Here is a 21,409-nt window from a genome sequence, read left to right as displayed (position 1 = left end):
AACGACTTTTCAACATCTGTGTGATTGTTGTTGGCTGAGAATGGCCTACTGCCTTCTGGCTGGTTCATAGCAGTAAATCATTTTACGTAGGAGATGACACATAAAGCAATTTCTCCATATCTCATCTCTTTCATTTCTAATTTTGTTTTCCATTGTTCCTTCATTTCTTCTCCCTCCTCCTTCTCCCTTAGAGAATCTCCTGTTGGAGCAGCTGTTGAGATAGACAAGAGACAATAGGCAAACAGCTGAGTGGGTGGCTGGCTTTCTAAATTCTCTGGATAGAAACAGTCAAGAAAAGTACTCCAGGGATTTCAGAGGTTTGAACTAGAGAAGAAAGGTTAAGTTTTCCATTGCTCTGGGTAGCCTGTGCAAGGGTCCACTTTTCAGAATTCTGGACTGGTCATTGTTAGGTACAGAAAACTGGGCTTGATGGACCTTATGGTTTATGGCAGTGTTTCCTAAGTCCAGTCCTGGAGTACTCCTTGCCAGTCAGATTTTCAGGATGCGCACATTGAGTATGCATGAACTTGATTTGCATACAATACCTCCATTATATGCAAATCTCTTTCAAGCATATTCATTGTGGATGTCCTATGTTTCTCAGGAACGTGATAAATCTATTTATAAACTCTGCTGAAACCCAGGCATTTACTATTTATTAATTCTCATGTCAATACCTATATCACTAACAGTAATTTGAGCAAGCAAAATATTTTCTTTTCTTCCATCTACCAATATCTACATAGACTGCGTTTCATACTCTGTGCTGCCTCCTTCTGCTTATATCATTTACATTTTGCCATTGACGTTTTGTCGGTTGTTGTCGATACTGTTATTGTAAGCCTTTGAGTGGCGCTACTAAGTTCAAGCATCTTTGTATGATGGATAGTAAACTGTATACTTGGCAGTTGCAGCTGGGAAGGGAGATGGGAGGCCTTATGTGCTAGTTGGCCCAGGGGCCCACAAATATGTGATCTGTCCTTCTCACGGGTCAAAGAATTCCACAGATAGGGAGACAAAAAGAAAAAAAGCTGAGTGATGTGTAGAATCAAGATGTGCTTGTAGTAATGATCTAACCCAGTATGGCAGTGGTTCCCCTATGGCTCCAGAAAAAGAAGGACGGATTGAGCCAGCTGGGTTTTACTTCCATTGCTTGAAAGCAATGGAAGTAAAACCCGGCTGGCTCAATTACTTCCATTGAAAGCAATGGAAGTAAAACCCGGCTGGCTCAATCCGTCCTCCTTTTTCTGGAGCCATATGATAACCCTACCCCTAGGCTACACATTTCCTCTCAAGTCTCCCACCCTTACCCAGAACCCAGCTCCCACTCCCCACCCTCAACAGCATTGAGTCCTACCTTTGCTGGCAGGGATGCCCAAGGCCCGCTAGCTGAAGAGGTCCACTGCCCAAGGTCCACTGCCCAAGGCCCAAGCTCCATGCTGCTTGTGCAGCAACCAAATTGGTGACATGCATGCTTCAGCCACCAACGCCTGCATTCTCACGCATGCCTTCCTTCTCTTCCCCCTTTCCATCCAGCCTCTGCCCTCCTCTCCCCCTTGCATTATTTATTTATTTACATTTTGCTCACACCTTTTTCAGTAGTAGCTCAAGGTGAGTTACATTCAGGTACACTGGATATTTCTCAGTCCCAGGAGGGCTCACAATCTAAGTTTGTACCTGAGGCACTGGAGGGTTAAGTGACTTGCCCAGATCACAAGGAGCAGCAGTGGGATTTGAACCGGCCACCTCTGGATTGCAAGACCAGTGCTGTAACCACTAGGCCACTCCTCCACTCTGCCCTCCCTCTCTCCCCACTTTCATCTAGCCTCTGCCCTCTCTCTTGCTCCCGCTTCCATTCAGCCTAAGCCCCCGTATTAACTCCTTTCAGCATTACCCCTTTCTCTCTCTCTGTTTTTTCTCTCTTATCTAGCCTTTCCCCTTCTCTGTTTCTTCTCCCTTATCCAGCCTTTTCCCTTCTCTCTCTTTCTCTCCTTCCTCATCCTTTATTACCCCCTATCTCTTTCTCTGTGATTCTGGCTATGTTTCTCTGCCTCTTTCCTCAAGCCAGCATCATTTGTGGCTTTCTCTCTGTCTCTTCCCCCCTCTCCCGCTCACCCTCTGCAGATTTCCCTGATCGGCAGCAGGCCAGAACAATCAGCTGTGAAAACCGCGGGACCAGTTTCCTGCACGTGTTGTCACTAGCTCTGCCGGTCATACCCCTCCTACACAGAAAATTTGCATCAGAGGAGGTGTGACTGTCAGAGCTAGCGGCAGTGTATGCAGGAAACTGGTCCCTCAGTCTTCATGTTGCTTAGTGCTGCATCCTGCTCTTGACCTCGGAGAACAACGGACTGCGCCAAGGAGGTTGATTGAAAACAGGAGAGGAGAAGATCATAGTTGCAGCTCAGCAGGAAAATATGCAGTGGCACCCCTGACAGTTCGCTGCATCACACAGTTTGGGAACTGCTGTCAGTATGGCATTTCTTATTGGATTTAGATTACACTTTGAAAACAGTGCTGTCAGGCCCTTCAGTCCAGTGTGTTTATTTTTGAAGTATTAAATTCAAAAGTGTTGGAATCTTGTACAGATGAACATTCCTTATAAAGAAATTGCAGGTGCCATTTTGAAGGCCGGTTTTGCATACGGCCTCTGGAAATATGCATAATTTCCCCAGTATTTTTAGAAAAGGCTCAGTGAATGTTGAGAAGGACTCAGGAAAAGTGTGTGTGTAGAGTTCAGCTGTCCAGTGGGAATGACCATTTTGGAAAGGAGTAAGCGGCATCGCATCTATAGGTCTTGGTTTTACAACCTACGCATGTGTTGGCACTTACACTCCTAAGTGCCAGATTTTACAAAACTGGGTCATCCAGGATGAGCCAGTTAAACACCAGAGAGGTAAACGCAATTGCCCCTCCAATCCCGTCAGCTCTGTGGGTGCAGTGGGTGTTGAGCACCCAACATTGAGCAAGCTCTTCATTGTGTCTAGGGAGGGGTAATTTGTAAGATTTTTGGCAACCCCGATCTTTTTGAAATGTTGGCATATATGCCTCCAATCACTGGTGCAAACCCCAGCGGGACTGGCTTAATCATTAGGCAAGACTAGGCGGTTGCTTAGGGGGGCAGTTTCTGGGAGACAACAAAGAGAATTTGAAATCAACGGTCAACCATCAGCACAAATATTTACCAACAGGAAGTTTTCAAATAGCCATTTACCTGTTGGAAATGCCCCTCATTATGATGTACAACTGATACCTTCCTCCCACATATCCATAGTCGACTCAGATCCCTTCTGGAAAAAAATACAGCAAGTTCCTTCCTTTTCAGATTAAATTAATTTTCAGTATGAGGATGCAGGAGATTGGTGGCATGTAATAGGGAGACACATTTATCAGTGCACATTCAGTTCATTAGCAGGCCTTAAGAAATTTAGTATCAATTTAACGCATTTTAAACTATGAAGTAGCATATAATAAGTTGATTAGTGTGTGAGAAACATTTTTTAATAAAATAAATGTGTGAATTAATAAAAAGAAATCATCCAATAATTGTGAAAAAAAGCCAATTGATCTGAAAGTTTTTACCTTGTGCACTTCCTTACTGGATAACCCAATGAAATGAGCAAATAGAAAAGGATCCTGGGGGTGGAGAAAGCGAGGGATAAAGGCGGAAATCCAGTAGGATCTGGGTTATGAAGCAAGAGGAGAGAGCATGCTGGCAAAATGGGGCCTTGTGGTCATTATCTTTCAACCTATTTATAATTCACAGTGAGCCTGCCATGAGTGGGAAAGCGCGGGATACAAATGTACGTAACTAAAATAAAATAAATAAAAATAAAAAACAAGAATTCTGGTTTATTTCAGAAATAAGGGTCAAATTGTAGGTGATGCAGAAATACTAGTCTAGTCTGATAAAAAGTCTTGCCTACAGCTTGTTCGTTGACTTTTAGTTCTATGTATGCAAAAAAACTAAGGAGGCCATTTCAGAACGTTTGCATGGCTTTTGCATATGTAAATGACCAGTGTGTGGAAATACCTATTTCAGAAAGCCACTATTTAAATGTGTAAATCACAGAATACCCATATGTGTCAGCTAACTGCTTGTGTGGATTTGAGGCAGGCTTGGAGAAGGATACTAAACATCCTACACAAACCTTCAACTCTTCTTGCCTCCCATCCCCCACATTTTGATAGTAAAGCTGAAAATTGTGATTGCCCTTATCCTATCCCTTCTTGATCAATCTTAAGAAAATATATAAATGTGAAATATTTACCATTGTCCACTCTGACACTGGTCAACAGGGGCTGGCCATGGCCCTAGACACCTCTAGCAGTCCACTCAAGTTTTATTTAAAAAATTGATATTCCCCCCATTAAGAACCTTTCTGAGCAATGTCAAGCAGTATAAAGTTAAAAATATGTATAGAAGAAAGGAAGCTGGAAAAGAAAGAAAATGGAGAGGAAGATTGGTAGTAACAATTATGTGAATTCAGTATCCCCCATGGCTTCCTCCCCCAAACAGTCGGGCTAAGAAGGGAAGAGAAAGGGGATTCCCGAACCTGGTCCTGGAGGCACCCCAACCAGTCGGTTTTTCAGGATATCCATAGAAATCAAACAAAATAAAGCATGGAAAAGAAAATAAGATGATACCTTTTTTATTGGACATAACTTAATACATTTCTTGATTAGCTTTCGAAGGTTGCCCTTCTTCGTCAGATCGGAAATAAGCAAATGTGGTAGCAGATAGTATATATAAGTGAGAAAACTAATCAAGAAATGTATTAAGTTATGTCCAATAAAAAAGGTATCATCTTATTTTCTTTTCCATGTTTTATTTTGTTTGATTTCTATTGATAACACGGCTACCACACCTCTCTACTCAGGATATCCACAATGAATATGCATGAGAGAGATTTGCATGCAGTGGAGGTAATGTATGTAAATATATCTCTTAAGTATTCATTGTGGATATCCTGAAAACCTGACTGCCTGGGGTGCCTCTAGGACCAGGTTTGGGAACCACTGGGATATGTTATCTACAAGCATCCTGAAAAGGAAAAACTTTAATCAGGATTTATATTTCTTAAAAGAGTTTTCTAATCGAAGATAGCATGGAAGTGTGTTCCATAGGGAGGGGTCCATTATAATGAATATTTTGGCCTGATAACATCTAATGTAAGATGTCGGAAGCACAGAACTGTCTAAACAGTTTTGAGGTGAGGACTTTGAATTTCTTGCTGGAGTGTAAGATATTAAGACACGGGGAAATTATGGAGGGTAACCAGAATGATGAATTTTGTGAACCAATGTGAGAGTTGCGAATGTGATTCTGTTTGAAACTGGCTGCCAGTGTTACTCACTTAGGAGAGGAGTCATGTGGTTGAATTTTTTTTTAGCCTGTTACAAGCTTCACGGCCATAGTTTGTAATGTTTGGAGACGTCAGATATCAGTGACCTGTAAACCATTATAGAGAGCATTACAGTGATCCAGAGCGATGATAATAAGTGAGTGAACAAGAATATGTGGGGCATTCTTAGAGAAGAGATTTCACAATGAATATATCATTCTGAGCTTATAAAAAGAACGCTTGACAATATGGAAATATGGGAGTGAAAGCTTAGGGACTGATTGAATGTTACCTCCTCTTGTTGTTTGACTGAGGAAGAAGGGAACTCCTTAGCCTTAACCCTCCTCCCTGATGAAAGCAATTGAAACCCGCGGAGTCGGGCGGTTCCAGGGGAAGGTGTGAGATGAATGTTTTTCAGCGAGGCAAGATAAGTGCACAGCTTTTTCACCAAGTATTTATACATTTTTAAAGTGATTTTAATAGCACTGTGGTGAAGGGAAGCAAATTAAAAATGAGCACAATGTTGCTCCCCCAAAAAATGTTTAGAGTAACCCGATGAAAGAAGTGCTATACCACTATATAGCAGCTTTATTGTCTGCATAAATTGTGGGAAATATCTGAGGGTACTCTATATACATACAAAAAATTTATATATCAAATTATACTTGTGGGAGCTGTGACAAACACATTTTTTATAAATGGGTGGTCTTTAGTCCTGGTTTGTGTACTAGCTATTGAATGTTACCAGAGACAGTGATATTGTGGAATTGTTTTCTGTTGGTGGACTGAATGTTACCTCCAGCATCCTCACTATGGTTTCAAATGGAATACTAGATCCTGCTAACATGATAGGGAAAGAAAAAAGGGCTGTACCTTTTCAAGAGATGAGGAGTGCATGAAACTTCTCAGGATTTAGTTTTAAGTTTATGATGATTGAGCCAGTCTACTATTCACTGTAGTTTATTGTTGAAGGTGAGAATCTCTTGTGGACATTACTGTTCAAACTGGTATGGATGTTATTGGCACATAGATAAGGAATTAGATCCAACGATTGAATGAGCATTAGTAATGGTGACATGAAATGCTAAAAAAAAGTTGGGGCCACTATAGAGCCTTGGAGAACCACCCCACAATTAAATGTATAGGAATCTGATTCGAAATATCGTACTAACAAAACTATATTTGTTTTGTTAGTAAGATATGAACAGAACTGTGTTGGAACTCGCACAATCTACATATGGCAAGATTGTGGTCTACAAGATCGAAGGCTGCAGAGAGATCTAGGGAAAGTACTTGAAAGAAGCAAGATCACATTACTTCTCTTCTTGCCGCAGAGCACATACTTACATAGTAACATAGTAAGTGATAGCAAATAAACACCTGAATGGTTCATCCAGTCTGTCCTACAGTCACATTCATTCTCAATTCTAGATTAAATCAACAATTAATGTGATATTATATACTTGATCATGGTCTTTCTTTGTTGTTTCTGGGACTTAGACTGTTGAAGTCCACCTGGCTCTGTCCTTATGTTCCAACTACTGGAATTACCATCAAGGCCTATCTGAATCCGTCTTGTCATTTGTGGGACACAGACTGTACAAGTCTGCCTGGCAATGTCCTCATAAGTACATAGTACATAAGTATTGCCATACTGGGAAAGACCAAAGGTCCATCAAACCTGTTTCCAACAGTGGCCAATCCAGGTCACAAATACCTGGCAAGATCCCTAAAAAGTACAAAACATTCTAAACTGCTTATCCCAGAAATAGTGGATTTTCCCCAAGTCCATTTAATAATGGTCTATAGACTTTTTCTTTAGGAAGCCGTCCAAACCTTTTGTAAACTCCGCTAAGGTTTTACCACATTCTCTGGCAAAGAATTCATACGTTGAGTGAAGAAAATTTTTCTCAGATTCGTTTTAAATTTACTACATTGTAGCTTCATCGCTTGCCCCCTAGTCCTAGTGTTTTTGGAAAACATAAACAGACGCTTCACATCTACCCGTTCAACTCCACTCATTATTTTATAGACCTCTATCATATCTCCTCTCAGCTGCCTTTTATCCAAGCTGAAGAGCCCTAGCCACTTTAGCCTTTCCTTATAGGGAAGTCATCCCATCCCCTTTATCGTTTTCGTCGCCCTTCTCTGCACCATTTCTAATTCCACTATATATTTTTTGAGATGCGGCGACCAAAATTTAACACAATATTCGAGGTGCGGTCACACCATGGAGCAATACAAAGGCATTATAACATCCTGATTTTTGTTTTCCATTCCTTTCCTTATAATACATAACATTCTATTTGCTTTCTTAGCCGCAGCAGCACACTGAGCAGAAGGTTTCAACATATCATCAACGATGACACCTAGATCCCTTTCTTGGTCTGTGACTCCTAACATGGAACTTTGCATGACGTAGGTATAGTTCGGGTTCCCTTTCCCACATGCATCAATTTGCACTTGCTCACATTAAACATCATCTTCCATTTAGTCTCCCAGTCTCGTAAGGTCTTCTTGTAATTTTTCAGGTAATCAGTAGAAATAAAACAAAATAAAACATGGAAAAGAAAATAAGGTGATACCTTTTTTATTGGACATAACAATACATTTTTTTATTAGCTTTCGAAGGTAGCCCTTCTTCGTCAGATCAGAAATAAACAAATGTTGGTAGATGACAGTATAAATAAGTAAAACATCAAAGCATTTTAGTGACAGTCTAACAGGATGAGGGTGGATAGGTGAGAGATAGGAAGAGTCGGGTGGATAAGGGACAGGGAGGTATGGAAATAGGAGGGTGACAAAGCAGTACAATTTTATGGTTTATAATGGGCTAGAAAACCCAGATCTTTGTTAAGTCCTGGCTCGTGGGTGCCAAAATATTCAATCATTCTGACTTCAAAGGTCTTACGTTCCTGTATTGTTTTTAAGTTCCCTTTTAGGATTCTTACCATGAAATCACTGGTACAGTGTTCTGGTTTTGTAAAGTGCTGCCCCACAGGCGTGACATCTTTATTTGTACTAGCATTTTTCATATGGTGTCTGTGTAAATTAAATCTCTTCTTTAGCATCTGACTTGTTTCTCCAATGTAGCACCCTTCATTGCATTTTTTACACTGAATGGTATAAACCACTTTGGAAGATGAGCATGTGAAAGATTCCTTAATGTTGAGTATTTTTCCTTTGTGAATGACCGTGGGGTCCTGTGAAATGTTTTGGCATAGTTTGCAGCTGGATATATTGCAAGGATGTGTGCCATTCTCTTCTTTTTTGTCTGTGTTGAGAGCTTACTTCTAATTAGCTTGTGTTTTAAGTTGGGTGGCTGTCGGAAGGCCAGCACTGGTGGGGATGGGAATATCTCTTTTCAGTAATTCATCCTCCTGGAGTAGAGGCTGTAGATCTTTTATGATTTTTCTTAATTTTTCCAGCTCTATGTTATATGTCACTTTTTTCACAATCCTCCTGCGATTTAACAACTTTGAATAACTTTGTGTCATCAGCGAATTTAATTACCTCACTAGTTACTCCCATCTCTAGGTCATTTATAAATATGTTAAAAAGCAGCAGTCCCACCACAGACCCCTGGGGAACCCACTAACTACCCTTCCCCATTGAGAATACTGACCATTTAACCCTACTCTCTGTTTTCTATCTTTTAACCAGTTTTTAATTCACAATAGAACACTACCTCCTATCCCATGACTATCCCATGACTCTCCAATTTTCTCTGGAGTCTTTCATGAGGTACTTTGTCAAATGCCTTCTGAAAATCCAGATACACAATAGCAACTGGCTCACCTTTATCCACACGTTCCAAATTACTGGAGTTTCCGTCGAAGCTCTCTACAGTCCATCCTATACCGGATTGCTATATGCGGGACTCAGACCATTCAAGCCAGCCCAGCACCAGCCTTAGTTAATACAGCCAGTGTTGCCATCTAAGCACCACTTGACATGCAAACACATATGCAACCCTTTAAGTTTTGTTTTTTTATACCCTTCATTTTCTAATTAGAGATCCTCTCAGGGGCATTTTCGAAAGAGAAGGGCGCCCAGCTTCCGATACAAATTGGGAGATGGGCGTCCTTCTCTCAGGGTCACCCAAATCAGCATAATCGAAAGCCAATTTTGGGCGTCCTCAACTGCAGTCCGTCGCGGGGATAACCAAAGTTCATGGGGGCACTTCGAAGGCTTAGCAAAGACGGGACTGGTGCGTGCTTAAGAGATGGGCGTCCTCGGCCGATAATGGAAAAAAGAAGGGCGTCCCTGACGAGCATTTGGTCAACTTTACTTGGTCCATTTTTTCACGACCAAGCCTCAAAAAGGTGCCCAAACTGACCAGATGACCACCGGAAGGAATTGGGGATGACCTCCCTTTACTACCCCAGTGGTCAACAACCCCCTCCCCCCCTAAAAAAAAATTTAACTTTTTTACCAGCCTCTATGCCAAATGGCATACCCAGCTCCATGACAGCAGTATGCAGGCCCCTGGAGCAGTTTTAGTGGGTACTGCAGTGCACTTCAGGCAGGCGGACCCAGGCCCATTCCCCCCTACCTGTTACGCTTGTGCTAGTAAATGTGAGCCCTTCAAAACCCACCTGAAACCCACTGTACCCATATATAGGTGCCCCCTTCACCCCTTAGGGCTATGGTAGTGGTATACAGTTGTGGGGAGTGGGTTTTGGGGGGCTCAGCACTGAAGGTAAGGGAGCTATGCACCTGGGAGCAATTTGTGAAGTCCACTGCAGTGCCCCCTAGGGTGCCCAGTTGGTGTCCTGGCATGTCGGGGACCAGTGCACTACGAATGCTGGCTCCTCCCATGACCAAATGCCTTGGATTTGGTCGTTTTTGAGATGGGCGTCCTCGGTTTCCATTATCGCTGAAAACCGGGGACAACCATCTCTAAGGTCGACCATCTCAACATTTAGATCGACCATCTCTAAGGTCGACCTAAATGTTGAGATTTGGGCGTTCCCGACTGTATTATTGAAACGAAAGATGGATGCCCATCTTGTTTCGATAATAGCGGTTTCCCCGTCCCTTCTCCGGGACGTCCTTAGAGATGGGCGCCCTTACAGATGGTCGTCCCCGTTCAATTAGGACCTCTCTGTGTTCATCCCACGCCATTTTGAATTCTGCCACCGTTTATTTTCCACCACCTCCCTTGGGAGGGCATTCCAGGCATCAACCAACCTCTCTATGAAATTACTCCTAAGTCTACCACCCCGCAACCTCAATTCATGTCCTCTAGTTTTACCGTTTTCCTTTCCCTTCCAGTAACCTATAGGTCTCCTTTTAAGATTAATATTTTACCACATCAAATCCAATCCTTAGGTCTCCCTTCTTTCTTAGCCAGTCTCTTAGTTCCCTAATCCCCTGTTAGACCTCTTCAGTCCACTAAGGAAGGTCTCTTAACAGTTTCATCCTTTCATCAGGTTTTCCTAGATGTTTCCATAAGCGCTTGCTTTAGCGTAGCTGCTCCAACTCAGTGGAATGCCCTTCCTTTTACCTTACAACTGGAAGGCTCTTTCAATAATTTTAAATCCTAGCTGAAAACTTATTACTTCTCTAAATTTCCCACCAACCGACCTTGATACGTAGCTGAGATAGTCCCAAGCTACCTAATTTTACATCCTTTCCCTTATTACCCTTTGTTTTAATTTGTAAACTCTCCGATCTCCATTATCCTTATGTGTTTTGTTCTGTTATTTTCTCCCTTACATGATATACTTTGCAGATTGAAAAATTGCTGTATATCAAACAAATTGAACCTTCCAGGTTTGTCCTGGTCCAAGTTATATAGTGTGAGTGGTCTTATCCCAATGAGTAATACTGTCTCTGTTCTGTGGAATTTCCTAAATCCAGTCTGATTTGGGTGGAGAATATTGGTTTTTGTCTAGGTAGTCCTCTAGTTGATCAAGAACCATGCACTCAACTAGTTTAGAAACAAAAAGGAGTTGGGCCATCAGGCGAAAGTTTGTTTTAAGGGAGTAGCCCAGTAAGAGGGATATGAAGGGTTGGGTGGGAGGTGGGGAGTTTGGGTGGGAAACAAATCTTGTTAAACAAATTGAACAACATATGTTTCTGTTTGACTTTGTGTATCTTTATTTATTTGTTCTATAAAAAATTGTTTCCAGTTAAGGGAGTAACCCAGGCTAGAATCTTTAATCTTATGAGCTTCAGAATAAACGAGTGGTTCCCAAACTGTGGGTCAAAACTGGGGTCATGTCATCAGTAGATGATGCCATAGAAACATGGTTGCTCCCCCTCCCTCTGGACCTCCATTGTGACCTAAGCCCAGAGCCAGATTTTTAGTGGAGGCACCAATAGGTAAGGAGAGGTCTGAGGATATCCCCCCCCCCCCCCCTCAATCATTTTGTCTAGATTTTCCCCTTCCCTATGCTTCTACCATGGCAGTGGGTCCTGAGCAGAAGCAGCAACTCCTAAAGCAGAAGAGCATGAGACATAAGCATGAACCTTGCAGTGGTCCACGCCTTTCCCTCACACAGGCATTCTGTTATTTTGGCAACCCATGTGCAGAGAGGGGCAGAGCATCATAGGCCCTGTCAGCATCGGAAGGCTTGCTTGCTCCATGCCAAGTTCTGCTTTGGGAGTGCTGCTGTGCAAGACGAGCACCATGGCAGTTGTTTATGTTGCCTGTACCTCAACATTCACAGGCCCCCACCGCCTCTTGGGCAAGCTTTCTGCTAGACTGGAAACTCATGCAGAGTACTGGGGTCTGTGATTGCACACTGACACAAAGAGCCCTGTATTGACTGCTGCTGCTGCTGCCTTTATGCTTTATGTAAGTGGGGGGAGTGGAGGTCTGATATTTTCTTTTCACCATTATCTGGGGTCACATGAATTTTTAAGTGTTAAAATGGTGTCTTACGAGATAGAAGTTTGGGAAATGCTGGCTTGACACTGACCCTTCCTGAAATCATGGGACTTGTTAGATCATTTGTGGGTGTCCTCATGCTTTCCCTTCCTACTTCTTCCTGCTGAACACTGATGACTGTGTTTTTCTCACAGACCCTCATTCTCCCCTTTTTCTCTCCCCCTGCTGCAGGTGTGTCGGCCACACCCAAGGACCATGAGACCCTGTGCCCTGCTGTTGCTTCCGCTCTCACTGTGCCTGTTGGAGGGAGCAGTGGACGCCTTGTTCCCAGACGAACCAAGGCCCATCAGCATTGCACCTGCGCACTGTGAGTGCTGGGGAACTGTGCTGAGTTTCTTGCCCTTCTTTTGCATTTAGGTTGCAGGTTCTGTGTGCAGCAGCATGGCCTTCCTTTTAAACTTTCTCCACCAGTTCACATGAAACCGGCATCGAACCAGGACTTTCTGAAACCAGCTGAATATGAACCTGAACACTGTTTTAAGAGGGTTTATCTCCCTTCTTTTAGTTTTTGAATTGTGTTGACATCCTGTGCTGTAGGTACAGAGTAAAGCCAGTCCTCTCAAGAAGCATGAAGCAGTGTAGTAAGACCAAAGATAAAAGACAGAGATCAGGCAGCATGTCTAGCTGCTTTGGAGTGGGAGAAGGGAGGGAGCACTGTCACATGCTAAACCAGTGGTTCCTAAACCTGGTTCTGGAGGCACCCCAGCCAGTCAGGTTTTCAGGATATCCACAATGAATATTCATGAGAGAGATTTGCATGCCCTGTAAACCTGACTGGCTGGGGTGCTTCCAGGACCAGGTTTGGGAACCACTGTGCTAAACCATGGTTCTGCCCTGTCATATTCTGCTCAACCATCCTAATGCCACCTGGGACCCTCTCTTTAGTTCAAGTGTTTTCAAGCCAGTCCTCAAGACACACCTAGCAGTCAGAATTTCAGGATATCCACAATGAATATGCATGAGATAAATTTGCATGAACTACCTCAATTCTATCAGAGCTGCCAGTTACCCATTCCAGGAGGGAAACTTTTTGGCTGTTCCTAGTTTAAAATTTATATCCCAAAGCAGTGTAGTATTGTAGTCCATGATTCTACCCATTGAAATCAGTGCTGCAGGTCCCATAATGCACCAAGAGGTTGGCAGAATTCCAGGACCAGCTAAGAAGTCCCCCTCCTGGAATGAATAACTTGGCAGCTTTGTTCTATATAAATCTACCTCATAGATATTCATTGTGGGTATCCTAAAAACCTAACTAAGTAGGTATGTCTTGAGGACTGAGTTGAGAACTACTGCTGTAATTTATGGGTATGTGGCCATCTGTGCCCAGGTCTCCAAGGCAAGGGTTCTCAACCCAGTCCTCAGGACACAGCTAGCCAATCATTTTTTCAGGATACCCACAATGAATATGCTTGAGATTTGCATACTACAGTGGAGACAATGCATGCAAACCTATCTTATGTATATTCATTGTGGGTATCCTGAAAACCTGACTGGCTAGGTGTGTACCGAAGACTGGGTTGAGAACCCTGCTCTAAGGAACATATTCAAATAGTCTTCTTGAACTCAAAGAAGTTTAGCGCCATCTTGCATTGTTGTCCTCGGTGGCATAGCAACGTGGGGCCACGGGGGCCTGGGCCATCCCAAATTTGCTCTGATCCCCTGGTTTGGCTGGCGGGGGTCCCCAACCCCCGCCAGCTGAAGCCTCTGTCCAGCACTGGTCTCCAGCAGCACCACATTGCCTGCCCTGCTCTCTCTTCCCCTCACGTCCAGCTCACTCCTTTTAGTGAAATTGAGCAGTTTCACTAAAAGAAGCATGCCAGACGTGAGGGGAAGAGAGAGCAGGGCAAGGACCCCCCACCAGCCAAGATGTACAACGGCCGCAGTGGGTGGGGAGCAGCAAGGCAGCAGAGAGGGGGCGAGGTGACGGAGGGGGGACAGCGGTGGAGGGGGGGGCAAAATGTGCCCCCCCACCTTGGGCTCTGGCCCCCTCCCACCTCGATGTCTGGCTACACCCCTGGTTATCCTAAGTTGGCCAGATAGCTCCATGTCATAAGGAAATGGCCCAACCAATCCTTGATTTTACGTTCATTGTATCCACTACAGTTCCTGCAGTGAACAGGAGTAAAACCAGGCCTGGATTGTCCAACAAAATGGATCCAGTTGGTCACCCTGATTACAGGTGACTAGGAAAAGTATCTTGATTAATTATGCTATGCATTCTGGTACTTTGAGTCCTGTCTTTAAGGGAAATAAAAGCCCTCAAGACTCCAGGTGCCAGAATATACCAAGAAGAAAGCAGAGACCAGATTGGGAATTGGGATTAGGCCAGTGGGTGTCCTACCATCGAATTCAGGGATGTAGCCATGGGTGGGCCTAGGCCATTCCACTTTTGCTTCAGGCATACTCAGCAACCAGGCATACCAATCGTGTATCGTGAGGATCCCCAGATCCCTCCAGCTAAAGAAATACAAACTACCCCAGTTAGTAAATCTTGGTAGTCAATAGATTAAACCGCTAATGCCGGCGCTGCGAGCATGCTCAGTTCTTGAACAGACTCTGTTATTGTGGAGAATGGAGCATGCTTGTGATGCCAGCACCAGCGGCTCAGCATGCTGCCACCAACTACCATTCTTTTGGCAAATTTCTTCAGCTGGCAAGGCCAAGGCTTGGGGATCCCCACCAGCTATGGTAATTTTAATTATAGTGTGGGGGAAATAAGGGAAGGGACAGAAGAAAAAAAGGGGAGGCAAAGGAAATGGGGTGTCAGGGCCAACCTTACAATTGTGGGGTCCTGTGCGGACTAGTACAGGGGGCCCCTGGTGGTCCAGTAGGTCCCCCTGTCCCCGAACCCCCTCCATTTTAAAACCTATGGTTTCTCTGTAGAGGGCTCAGGGCAGCGGCAGTAATTTGCATAGGCCATCTGCTGCCAACCCCTGAGCCTGCTCTCTTTTGCATCCTGCCCTTGCAGAAGCAGGAAGCTACATCAGAAGGGGGCAGGATGCAGCAAAGAGCAGGCTCCAGGGTTGGCAGCAGATGGCCTATGCGAATTGCTGCTGCTGCCCTGAGCCCTCTATGGAGAAACCCTATTTTAAGATGGGAGAAGAGGAGTTTGGAAACAGGGGACTATGCTGGGGTGGGGCCACTAGGATCATGGGGCTCTCTTTGGCCACTCCTGTTACCCCTGCTTAAGGCCAATCCTGCTTAATGGCCCCCCCTTCAGATTAACCATTGGCCCCCCTCAAAAATGTTGATTCTGGCTATGCTACTGATCAGTCATTGGAAGGGAGTTTTGTCTGGAAGGGAAGGGGGAGAGAGGAAAGAGAGAGATTGCTGCTGCCCCTGCCAGAGTTAGGTTTCTTCAGGATTGTTGTCACTCAGCATTGAAGGTTTTTGTGAGGTTTTCTTCTGGAGCAAAGGGTTTATCCCTTCTTCTCTGTGGACGGCTCAGACAGGGGACTGATTTTCTGGTCTTGTGCCCAGCTCAGATGACCTGCTGCTGTCTCAGCACTGGTCTTTTGGGTTGCAGGGGTACCATTTCTGTTGAGTCAGGGGTAGAGAAGAGGGATTAATACCTGGGACCTGTCCATTGTTCCACAGAAGAGAATTTGTGCAAAATGGGTCTTAGGTTTTTTTCCTGGTTAGCCTAAAGTTTCAGATCAATTGCTTGCAAAGAGTGTGATGGTTCTGTCTACCCATCTCTCCTTCTCAAACTCTCACTAATGGGTGCCCTTCTCTGCTGTTTCCCTGTAGATGTGAAAGAATACTCTGTGTTTTTGGGAAGTGGACAGGGCCAATCCTTGGTGACTGACAGTGGCAGCTCAGAACGACTTAACATCCAGCGAATGCTTAAAGTCAACAGAACCTTATTCATTGGAGACAGGTGGGTGCACATGCATGTGACTGACAATGTAATCTGAGTAAAAGGGGTGGGGGAAGGGAAATGGGTTCAGGCAAGAAAGCAACTGTACCAGGAACCAGTGTGTATGGCTCACAAATTGGTTTCCTACCCTTGCCCTGTCTCAGTTGTTCTTTTTCATTTTTGGCCTAGGGGCTCTTCAAAATCAGAACCAGCCCTTCGGAGTGCCACAGAATTATCAGTTTTTATTCACAACTTCTGTTACCTCCCCCTCCATCTATCCCATCCAGAATAGTAACACTTCTGTGGCTGAGGGGCACACATACACTTTTACAACTCAGAGAGGGTCACTATTGGGCAGTGGCTGTACCACAGCGAGACCAAATAGTATTGGATTGTGTCAGTCGGTAGGGCTTGAATGAGTGGCTGCTTTTTCCAAGCTGCCTCCTAAAAGGAAAGCTTGGGTTCTTATGCTGTTATTAGGGAAGAGGTTACAGCAGCCTGTCTTTGGGGGGGGGGGGGGGGGGAGGATAGAAGAGTATATCTCCCCAACCACAGAAAAAGCACCATCTGCATGACATCCCCCACCTCCTGATGCTTCCAGAGCCGCTCTTCATGTTATAACTCAAGTGATAATTTATCTCCCCCCCCATCCCTACAGTGAGAAGAACTTTATCATTGTTAGTGCAGATCACTGAGCAAGGAAAATTAAGATAATAATGAAAACACCCAGAGTGGCAGCTGGTATGAATTTAAGGGGCGGAGAGTGAGCATGCCACCATGGGTTTATTTCAGCACTCTGCAGTGGAAGATTTAAATCTAGTAGCCAAAAAAAAGGAGGTTTTGTTTAAGACAAAACAGGGAAAGAGAAAGGAGAAACATGAGTTTTCTTTTCATCTAATGGTGGTGGTTGGAGTTAGGGGAGAAGGGAGAAGATGATCTATTTTTAACCAGGACACTTTTTCCCCTTGTAATAAGTAGTTGGTTTCCACCCCTTGCCCATTTTATGCCATCCCAGTTCTGAGCAGATCCTTGCTCTTGTAATGCCTCCCGGATGAGGGGTTACTGAGGGCCACTACTGGTGAAATATTGGGGCCTCATGACATGGGAAAAGAGGCAACATGTAAAGAATCCACGCTGAGAGGGGCACAAAGGAGATGCACAGTTACAAGCTCCGGCATGAGAAGAAACTTAGATTGTGAGCCCACTAGGGCAGTGCTTCTCAACCCAGTCCTTGAGTCACATCAGGTTTTTAGGATAGCCACAATGAATATGCATGAGATAGATTTGCATGCACTGACTTCTTGGTGTGTAAATCTATCTCATGCATTTTCATTGTGGATAACCTGAAAACTTAATGGGACTAGGTGTGCCTCAAGGACTGGGTTGAGAAGCACTGCACTAGGGACAGAGAAAGGACCAGTATATAATATTATATGTTTTTTTATTGGACATAACTTAATACATTTCTTGATTAGCTTTCGAAGGTTGCCCTTCTTCCTCACATTCTACATGTTACCCAAAATCCACAAACCTGGAAACCCGGGCAGACCAATCATATCAGGTATTGGCACGCTCACGGAGGAAATATAGAGGGAATTCTGAAACCTCTCATGCACAAAACTAACAGCTTCATTCAAGACACCACAGACTTTCTGAATAAATTGAAAAATATCAAACAATTACCACCAAACACCCTTCTGGTCACGATGGATGTAGAATCACTATACAGCAACATTCCACATGCGGATGGCATAGCTGCATGTGGAAGACTCCTAAAAAAATCTACACTGGACCATCAATACTCACCAGAAACTATTACAAAATTAATCAAATTCATTTTAACTCACAACTACTTCCACTTTAACAATGATATCTATCTACAAATAATGGGCATTGCAATGGGCACCAGGACAGCACCCCAATATGCCAACCTTTTTATGGCTGAGCTGGAAGAGACATTTCTGAATACACACCAGACCAAACATCTAAAATACTACTGGTACATCGATGACATTTTTATGATTTGGACGGAGGGGGAAGAAACACTGAAACAATTTTACTATTCCTTCAATACATACCATCCTACAATCAGATTCAAAATTGACTACTCCCCAGAAAAAGTCAATTTTTTGGACACCACAGTCTCAATCAGTGATGGCTGTATACAAATATCTATATACAAGAAACCCACAGACAGATGCAGCTACCTCCACAACTCCAGCTTTCACCCTTCACATACAAAAAGATCCATTATTTACAGCCAAGCTACAAGATACCACCGTATCTGCTCGGACCCAGAGGATAGAGACAGACACCTTGAAACCCTGACTGCATCCTTCAAACAGAAAGGCTACAACCCCAAAATAATCTCCAAGAATATTGCCTCCTCCCTCAAAACACCCATGGAAAATCTGCTACAGTACAAAGAAAAAAAAAGCCACAGACAGAATTCCCTTGTAGTGACATACAACCCAGAGCTGGAGAAACTGAGGAAAATCATAAGAGACCTACAGCCACTACTTCTTGAAGATGAATTACTGAAAGAGATATTCCCATCCCCACCAGTGCTGGTCTTCCAACAGCCACCAAATTTAAAACACAAGCTGATCAGAAGTAAACTTCCAACACAGACGGAAAAAGAAAAGGGCACGTTTCCGTGTAACACAGCCAGCTGCAAACTATGCCAAAACATTTCACAAGACCCCACAGTTATTCACAAAGGAAAAATATTCAACATAAAGGACTATTTTACATGCTCATCTTCCAATGTGGTATATATCATTCAGTGTAAAAAATGTAACAAAGGATGCTATATTGGAGAAACAGGCCAGATGCTTAAGACAAGATTCAATCTGCACAGACATCACATGAAAATAGCCGGTGCCAGTCAGGCCCCCACCCCTGTGGGCCAACACTTCATAAGACCAGAACACGGCACCAGTGATTTCACAGTAAGAATACTGAAAGGTAATTTTAAAACAATACAGCAATGTAAGACCTTTGAAATAAGAATGATTGAATATTTTGACACCCAACAAACAGGACTTAATAAGGATCTGGGTTTTCTAACTCATTATAAAACGTAAAGCTGTATTTCTCTGTTTACATAGTAGTAGATGACGGCAGAAAAAGACCTGCACGGTCCATCTAGTCTGCCCAAGATAAACTCATATGTGTATACCTTACCTTGATTTGTACCTGTCTTTTTCAGGGCACAGACCGTATAAGTCTGTGCAGCAGTATTTCCCGCCTCCCAACCACCAGTCCCGCCTCCCATCACCGGCTCTGGCACAGACCCCGTATAAGTCTGCCCTCCCCCATCCTAGCCTCTCAACCACCAACCCCTCTTCCCCCCGCCACCCAATTTCAGCTAAGCTTCTGTGGATCCATTCCTTCTGCACAGGATTCCTTTATGCCTGTCCCACGCATGCTTGAATTCCGTTACTGTTTTCATCTCCACCACCACCTCCTCTCACCTACCAACACCCATTCTGTTAGAATATCAATGAAATGCTTTGATATCCCCATGCATACCCCCACCCTCCCACTCTGTCAGACTGTCAAAGTAATGCTTTGATGTTTCTCTCATATATACTATCTGCTACCTCATTTGCTTATTTCCGATCTGAGGAAGAAGGGCAACCTTCGAAAGCTAATCAAGAAATGTATTAAGTTATGTCCAATAAAAAAGGTATCATCTTATTTTCTTTTCCATGTTTTATTTTGTTTGATTTCTGTTGATAACCTTTAAGAGTGGACTAACACGGCTACCACACCTCTCTACTTAATATTATATGTAAACTGCTTTGGCTGTACTACAGAAAGGCAGTATATCAAATGCATTACCACCACCAACCCCCCATCATACATTATATCATACCTCTGAATACTATATAATCTGTCCTCTTATGGGTTCATTAATGATCTTGATTTGGGGCCACTGAGGTACCCCCTCCCACAGCCAATCAGACCCCAGTGTGACTTTTAATAATTAGAATGGAAAGGATCCTGTGTTTATAGAAACAGCTTATTTTTGATGACATAACACATACAAACGTACAAAACCTATACAACTTCAATACAGTCTCTGGAACTCACTTATTCAAACCTTTCACTTCACCATTCAGCCGTACTACAAACTGAAAGTGAAAGGTTTGAATGAGTGAATTCCAGATACTGTATTGAAGTTGTATAGGTTTTGTACGTTTGTATGTGTTATGTCATCAAAAATAAGCTGTTTGATAACATTAAAAGGAGTACGTTAGTAATATAGTATGCAGGAGTTGTACTCTTAATTAATTTACTTTTTCCCCTTATATGAGTATAGTTTATAGAAACAGGCATAGGCGCCCAGTATCAGAGGCTTGGGGAGGCTAAGCCTCCCCAGCCACAGGATCGGATCCTGATGACGTCACCTGTAGTCACGGCGACGCCCACACGACCCAGTTCCGCCCGCACGGGGCTCAGCGCTCGGCCCAGCCGCAGGCCGCTCCCATGTCCCAACTTCCCGCCCTCTTCTCTCCCCCAAGATCCCTTTCCTTTTTTTTTCTTTTAAATTTACCTCCAGTCCGGCAGCGCAGCAACAGCGTCAGTGAAAGCACTCCCAGTAAAAGCGCTTCCCTTCGCTCAGTGTCCCGCCTTCTCCTGATTTCATGACGTCAGAAGAAGGCGGGTCACTGAGCAAAGAGAAGTGCTTTCACTGGGAGCGCTTTCACTGACGCTGCGCTGCCAGACTTCGGAGGTAAATTTAAAAGAAAAAAAAAGGAAAGGGATCTTGGGGGGCAGACGAGGGTGGGCAGTTGAGGCAGGGGAGAGAGGGACATGGATGGGATGGCAGGGCTCAGGGAGAGAGGGGAATTACTGGATATGGGTGAATGGAGGGGGGCAGGGGAGAGAGGAACATGGATGGGAGGGCAGGGCTCAGGGAGAGAGGGGAATTACTGGATATGGATGAATGGAGGGGGCAGGGGAGAGAGGGACATGGATGGGAGGGCAGGGCTCAGGGAGAGAGGGGAATTGCTGGATATGGATGAATGGAGGGGGTAGGGGAGAGAGGAGCATGGATGGGAGGACTGGGCCCAGGGAGAGAGGAGAAATTGCTGGACGGGGAGGGAGGGGAGGGAAGAGAGAGGAAGGATATGAGGGAAAATGAAAAGAGGAGAAAAACTGCACATGGATGGAGAAAATAGGCAGAAGCTGGATCCACTGGACAGTCAAGTCTGCGGAGGACCCAGCTTTTACTTACGGATGTAGGACAAGAAATGAAGAAGAAAGGCGGAAAGTAAAGAAATAAATGGAAAGGAAGCC

The 21,409-nt window shown here is 44.0% G+C and overlaps 1 protein-coding gene across 4 annotated transcripts in view; it reads left to right on the top strand.

Annotated features, from left to right (window-relative positions):
- Positions 1–21,409, top strand: part of SEMA6B (semaphorin 6B) — a 191,919-nt gene that overhangs the window by 104,119 nt on the left and 66,391 nt on the right. For all 4 annotated transcript variants that reach the window (XM_030217965.1, XM_030217967.1, XM_030217966.1 and 1 more), the window contains exons 2-3: positions 12,415–12,550; positions 15,994–16,123. In XM_030217965.1, coding sequence (XP_030073825.1) covers positions 12,439–12,550; positions 15,994–16,123 — 242 coding nt within the window. In that variant the 5' untranslated portion in view covers positions 12,415–12,438. The remainder of the gene's footprint in view (positions 1–12,414; positions 12,551–15,993; positions 16,124–21,409) is intronic.

Source organism: Microcaecilia unicolor, chromosome 11, assembly GCF_901765095.1.
Source record: "Microcaecilia unicolor chromosome 11, aMicUni1.1, whole genome shotgun sequence".
In the NCBI taxonomy this organism is placed as follows: domain Eukaryota; kingdom Metazoa; phylum Chordata; class Amphibia; order Gymnophiona; family Siphonopidae; genus Microcaecilia; species Microcaecilia unicolor.
Note: the sequence above shows the minus strand (reverse complement) of the source record. Positions and strands in the feature narration are given on the sequence as shown.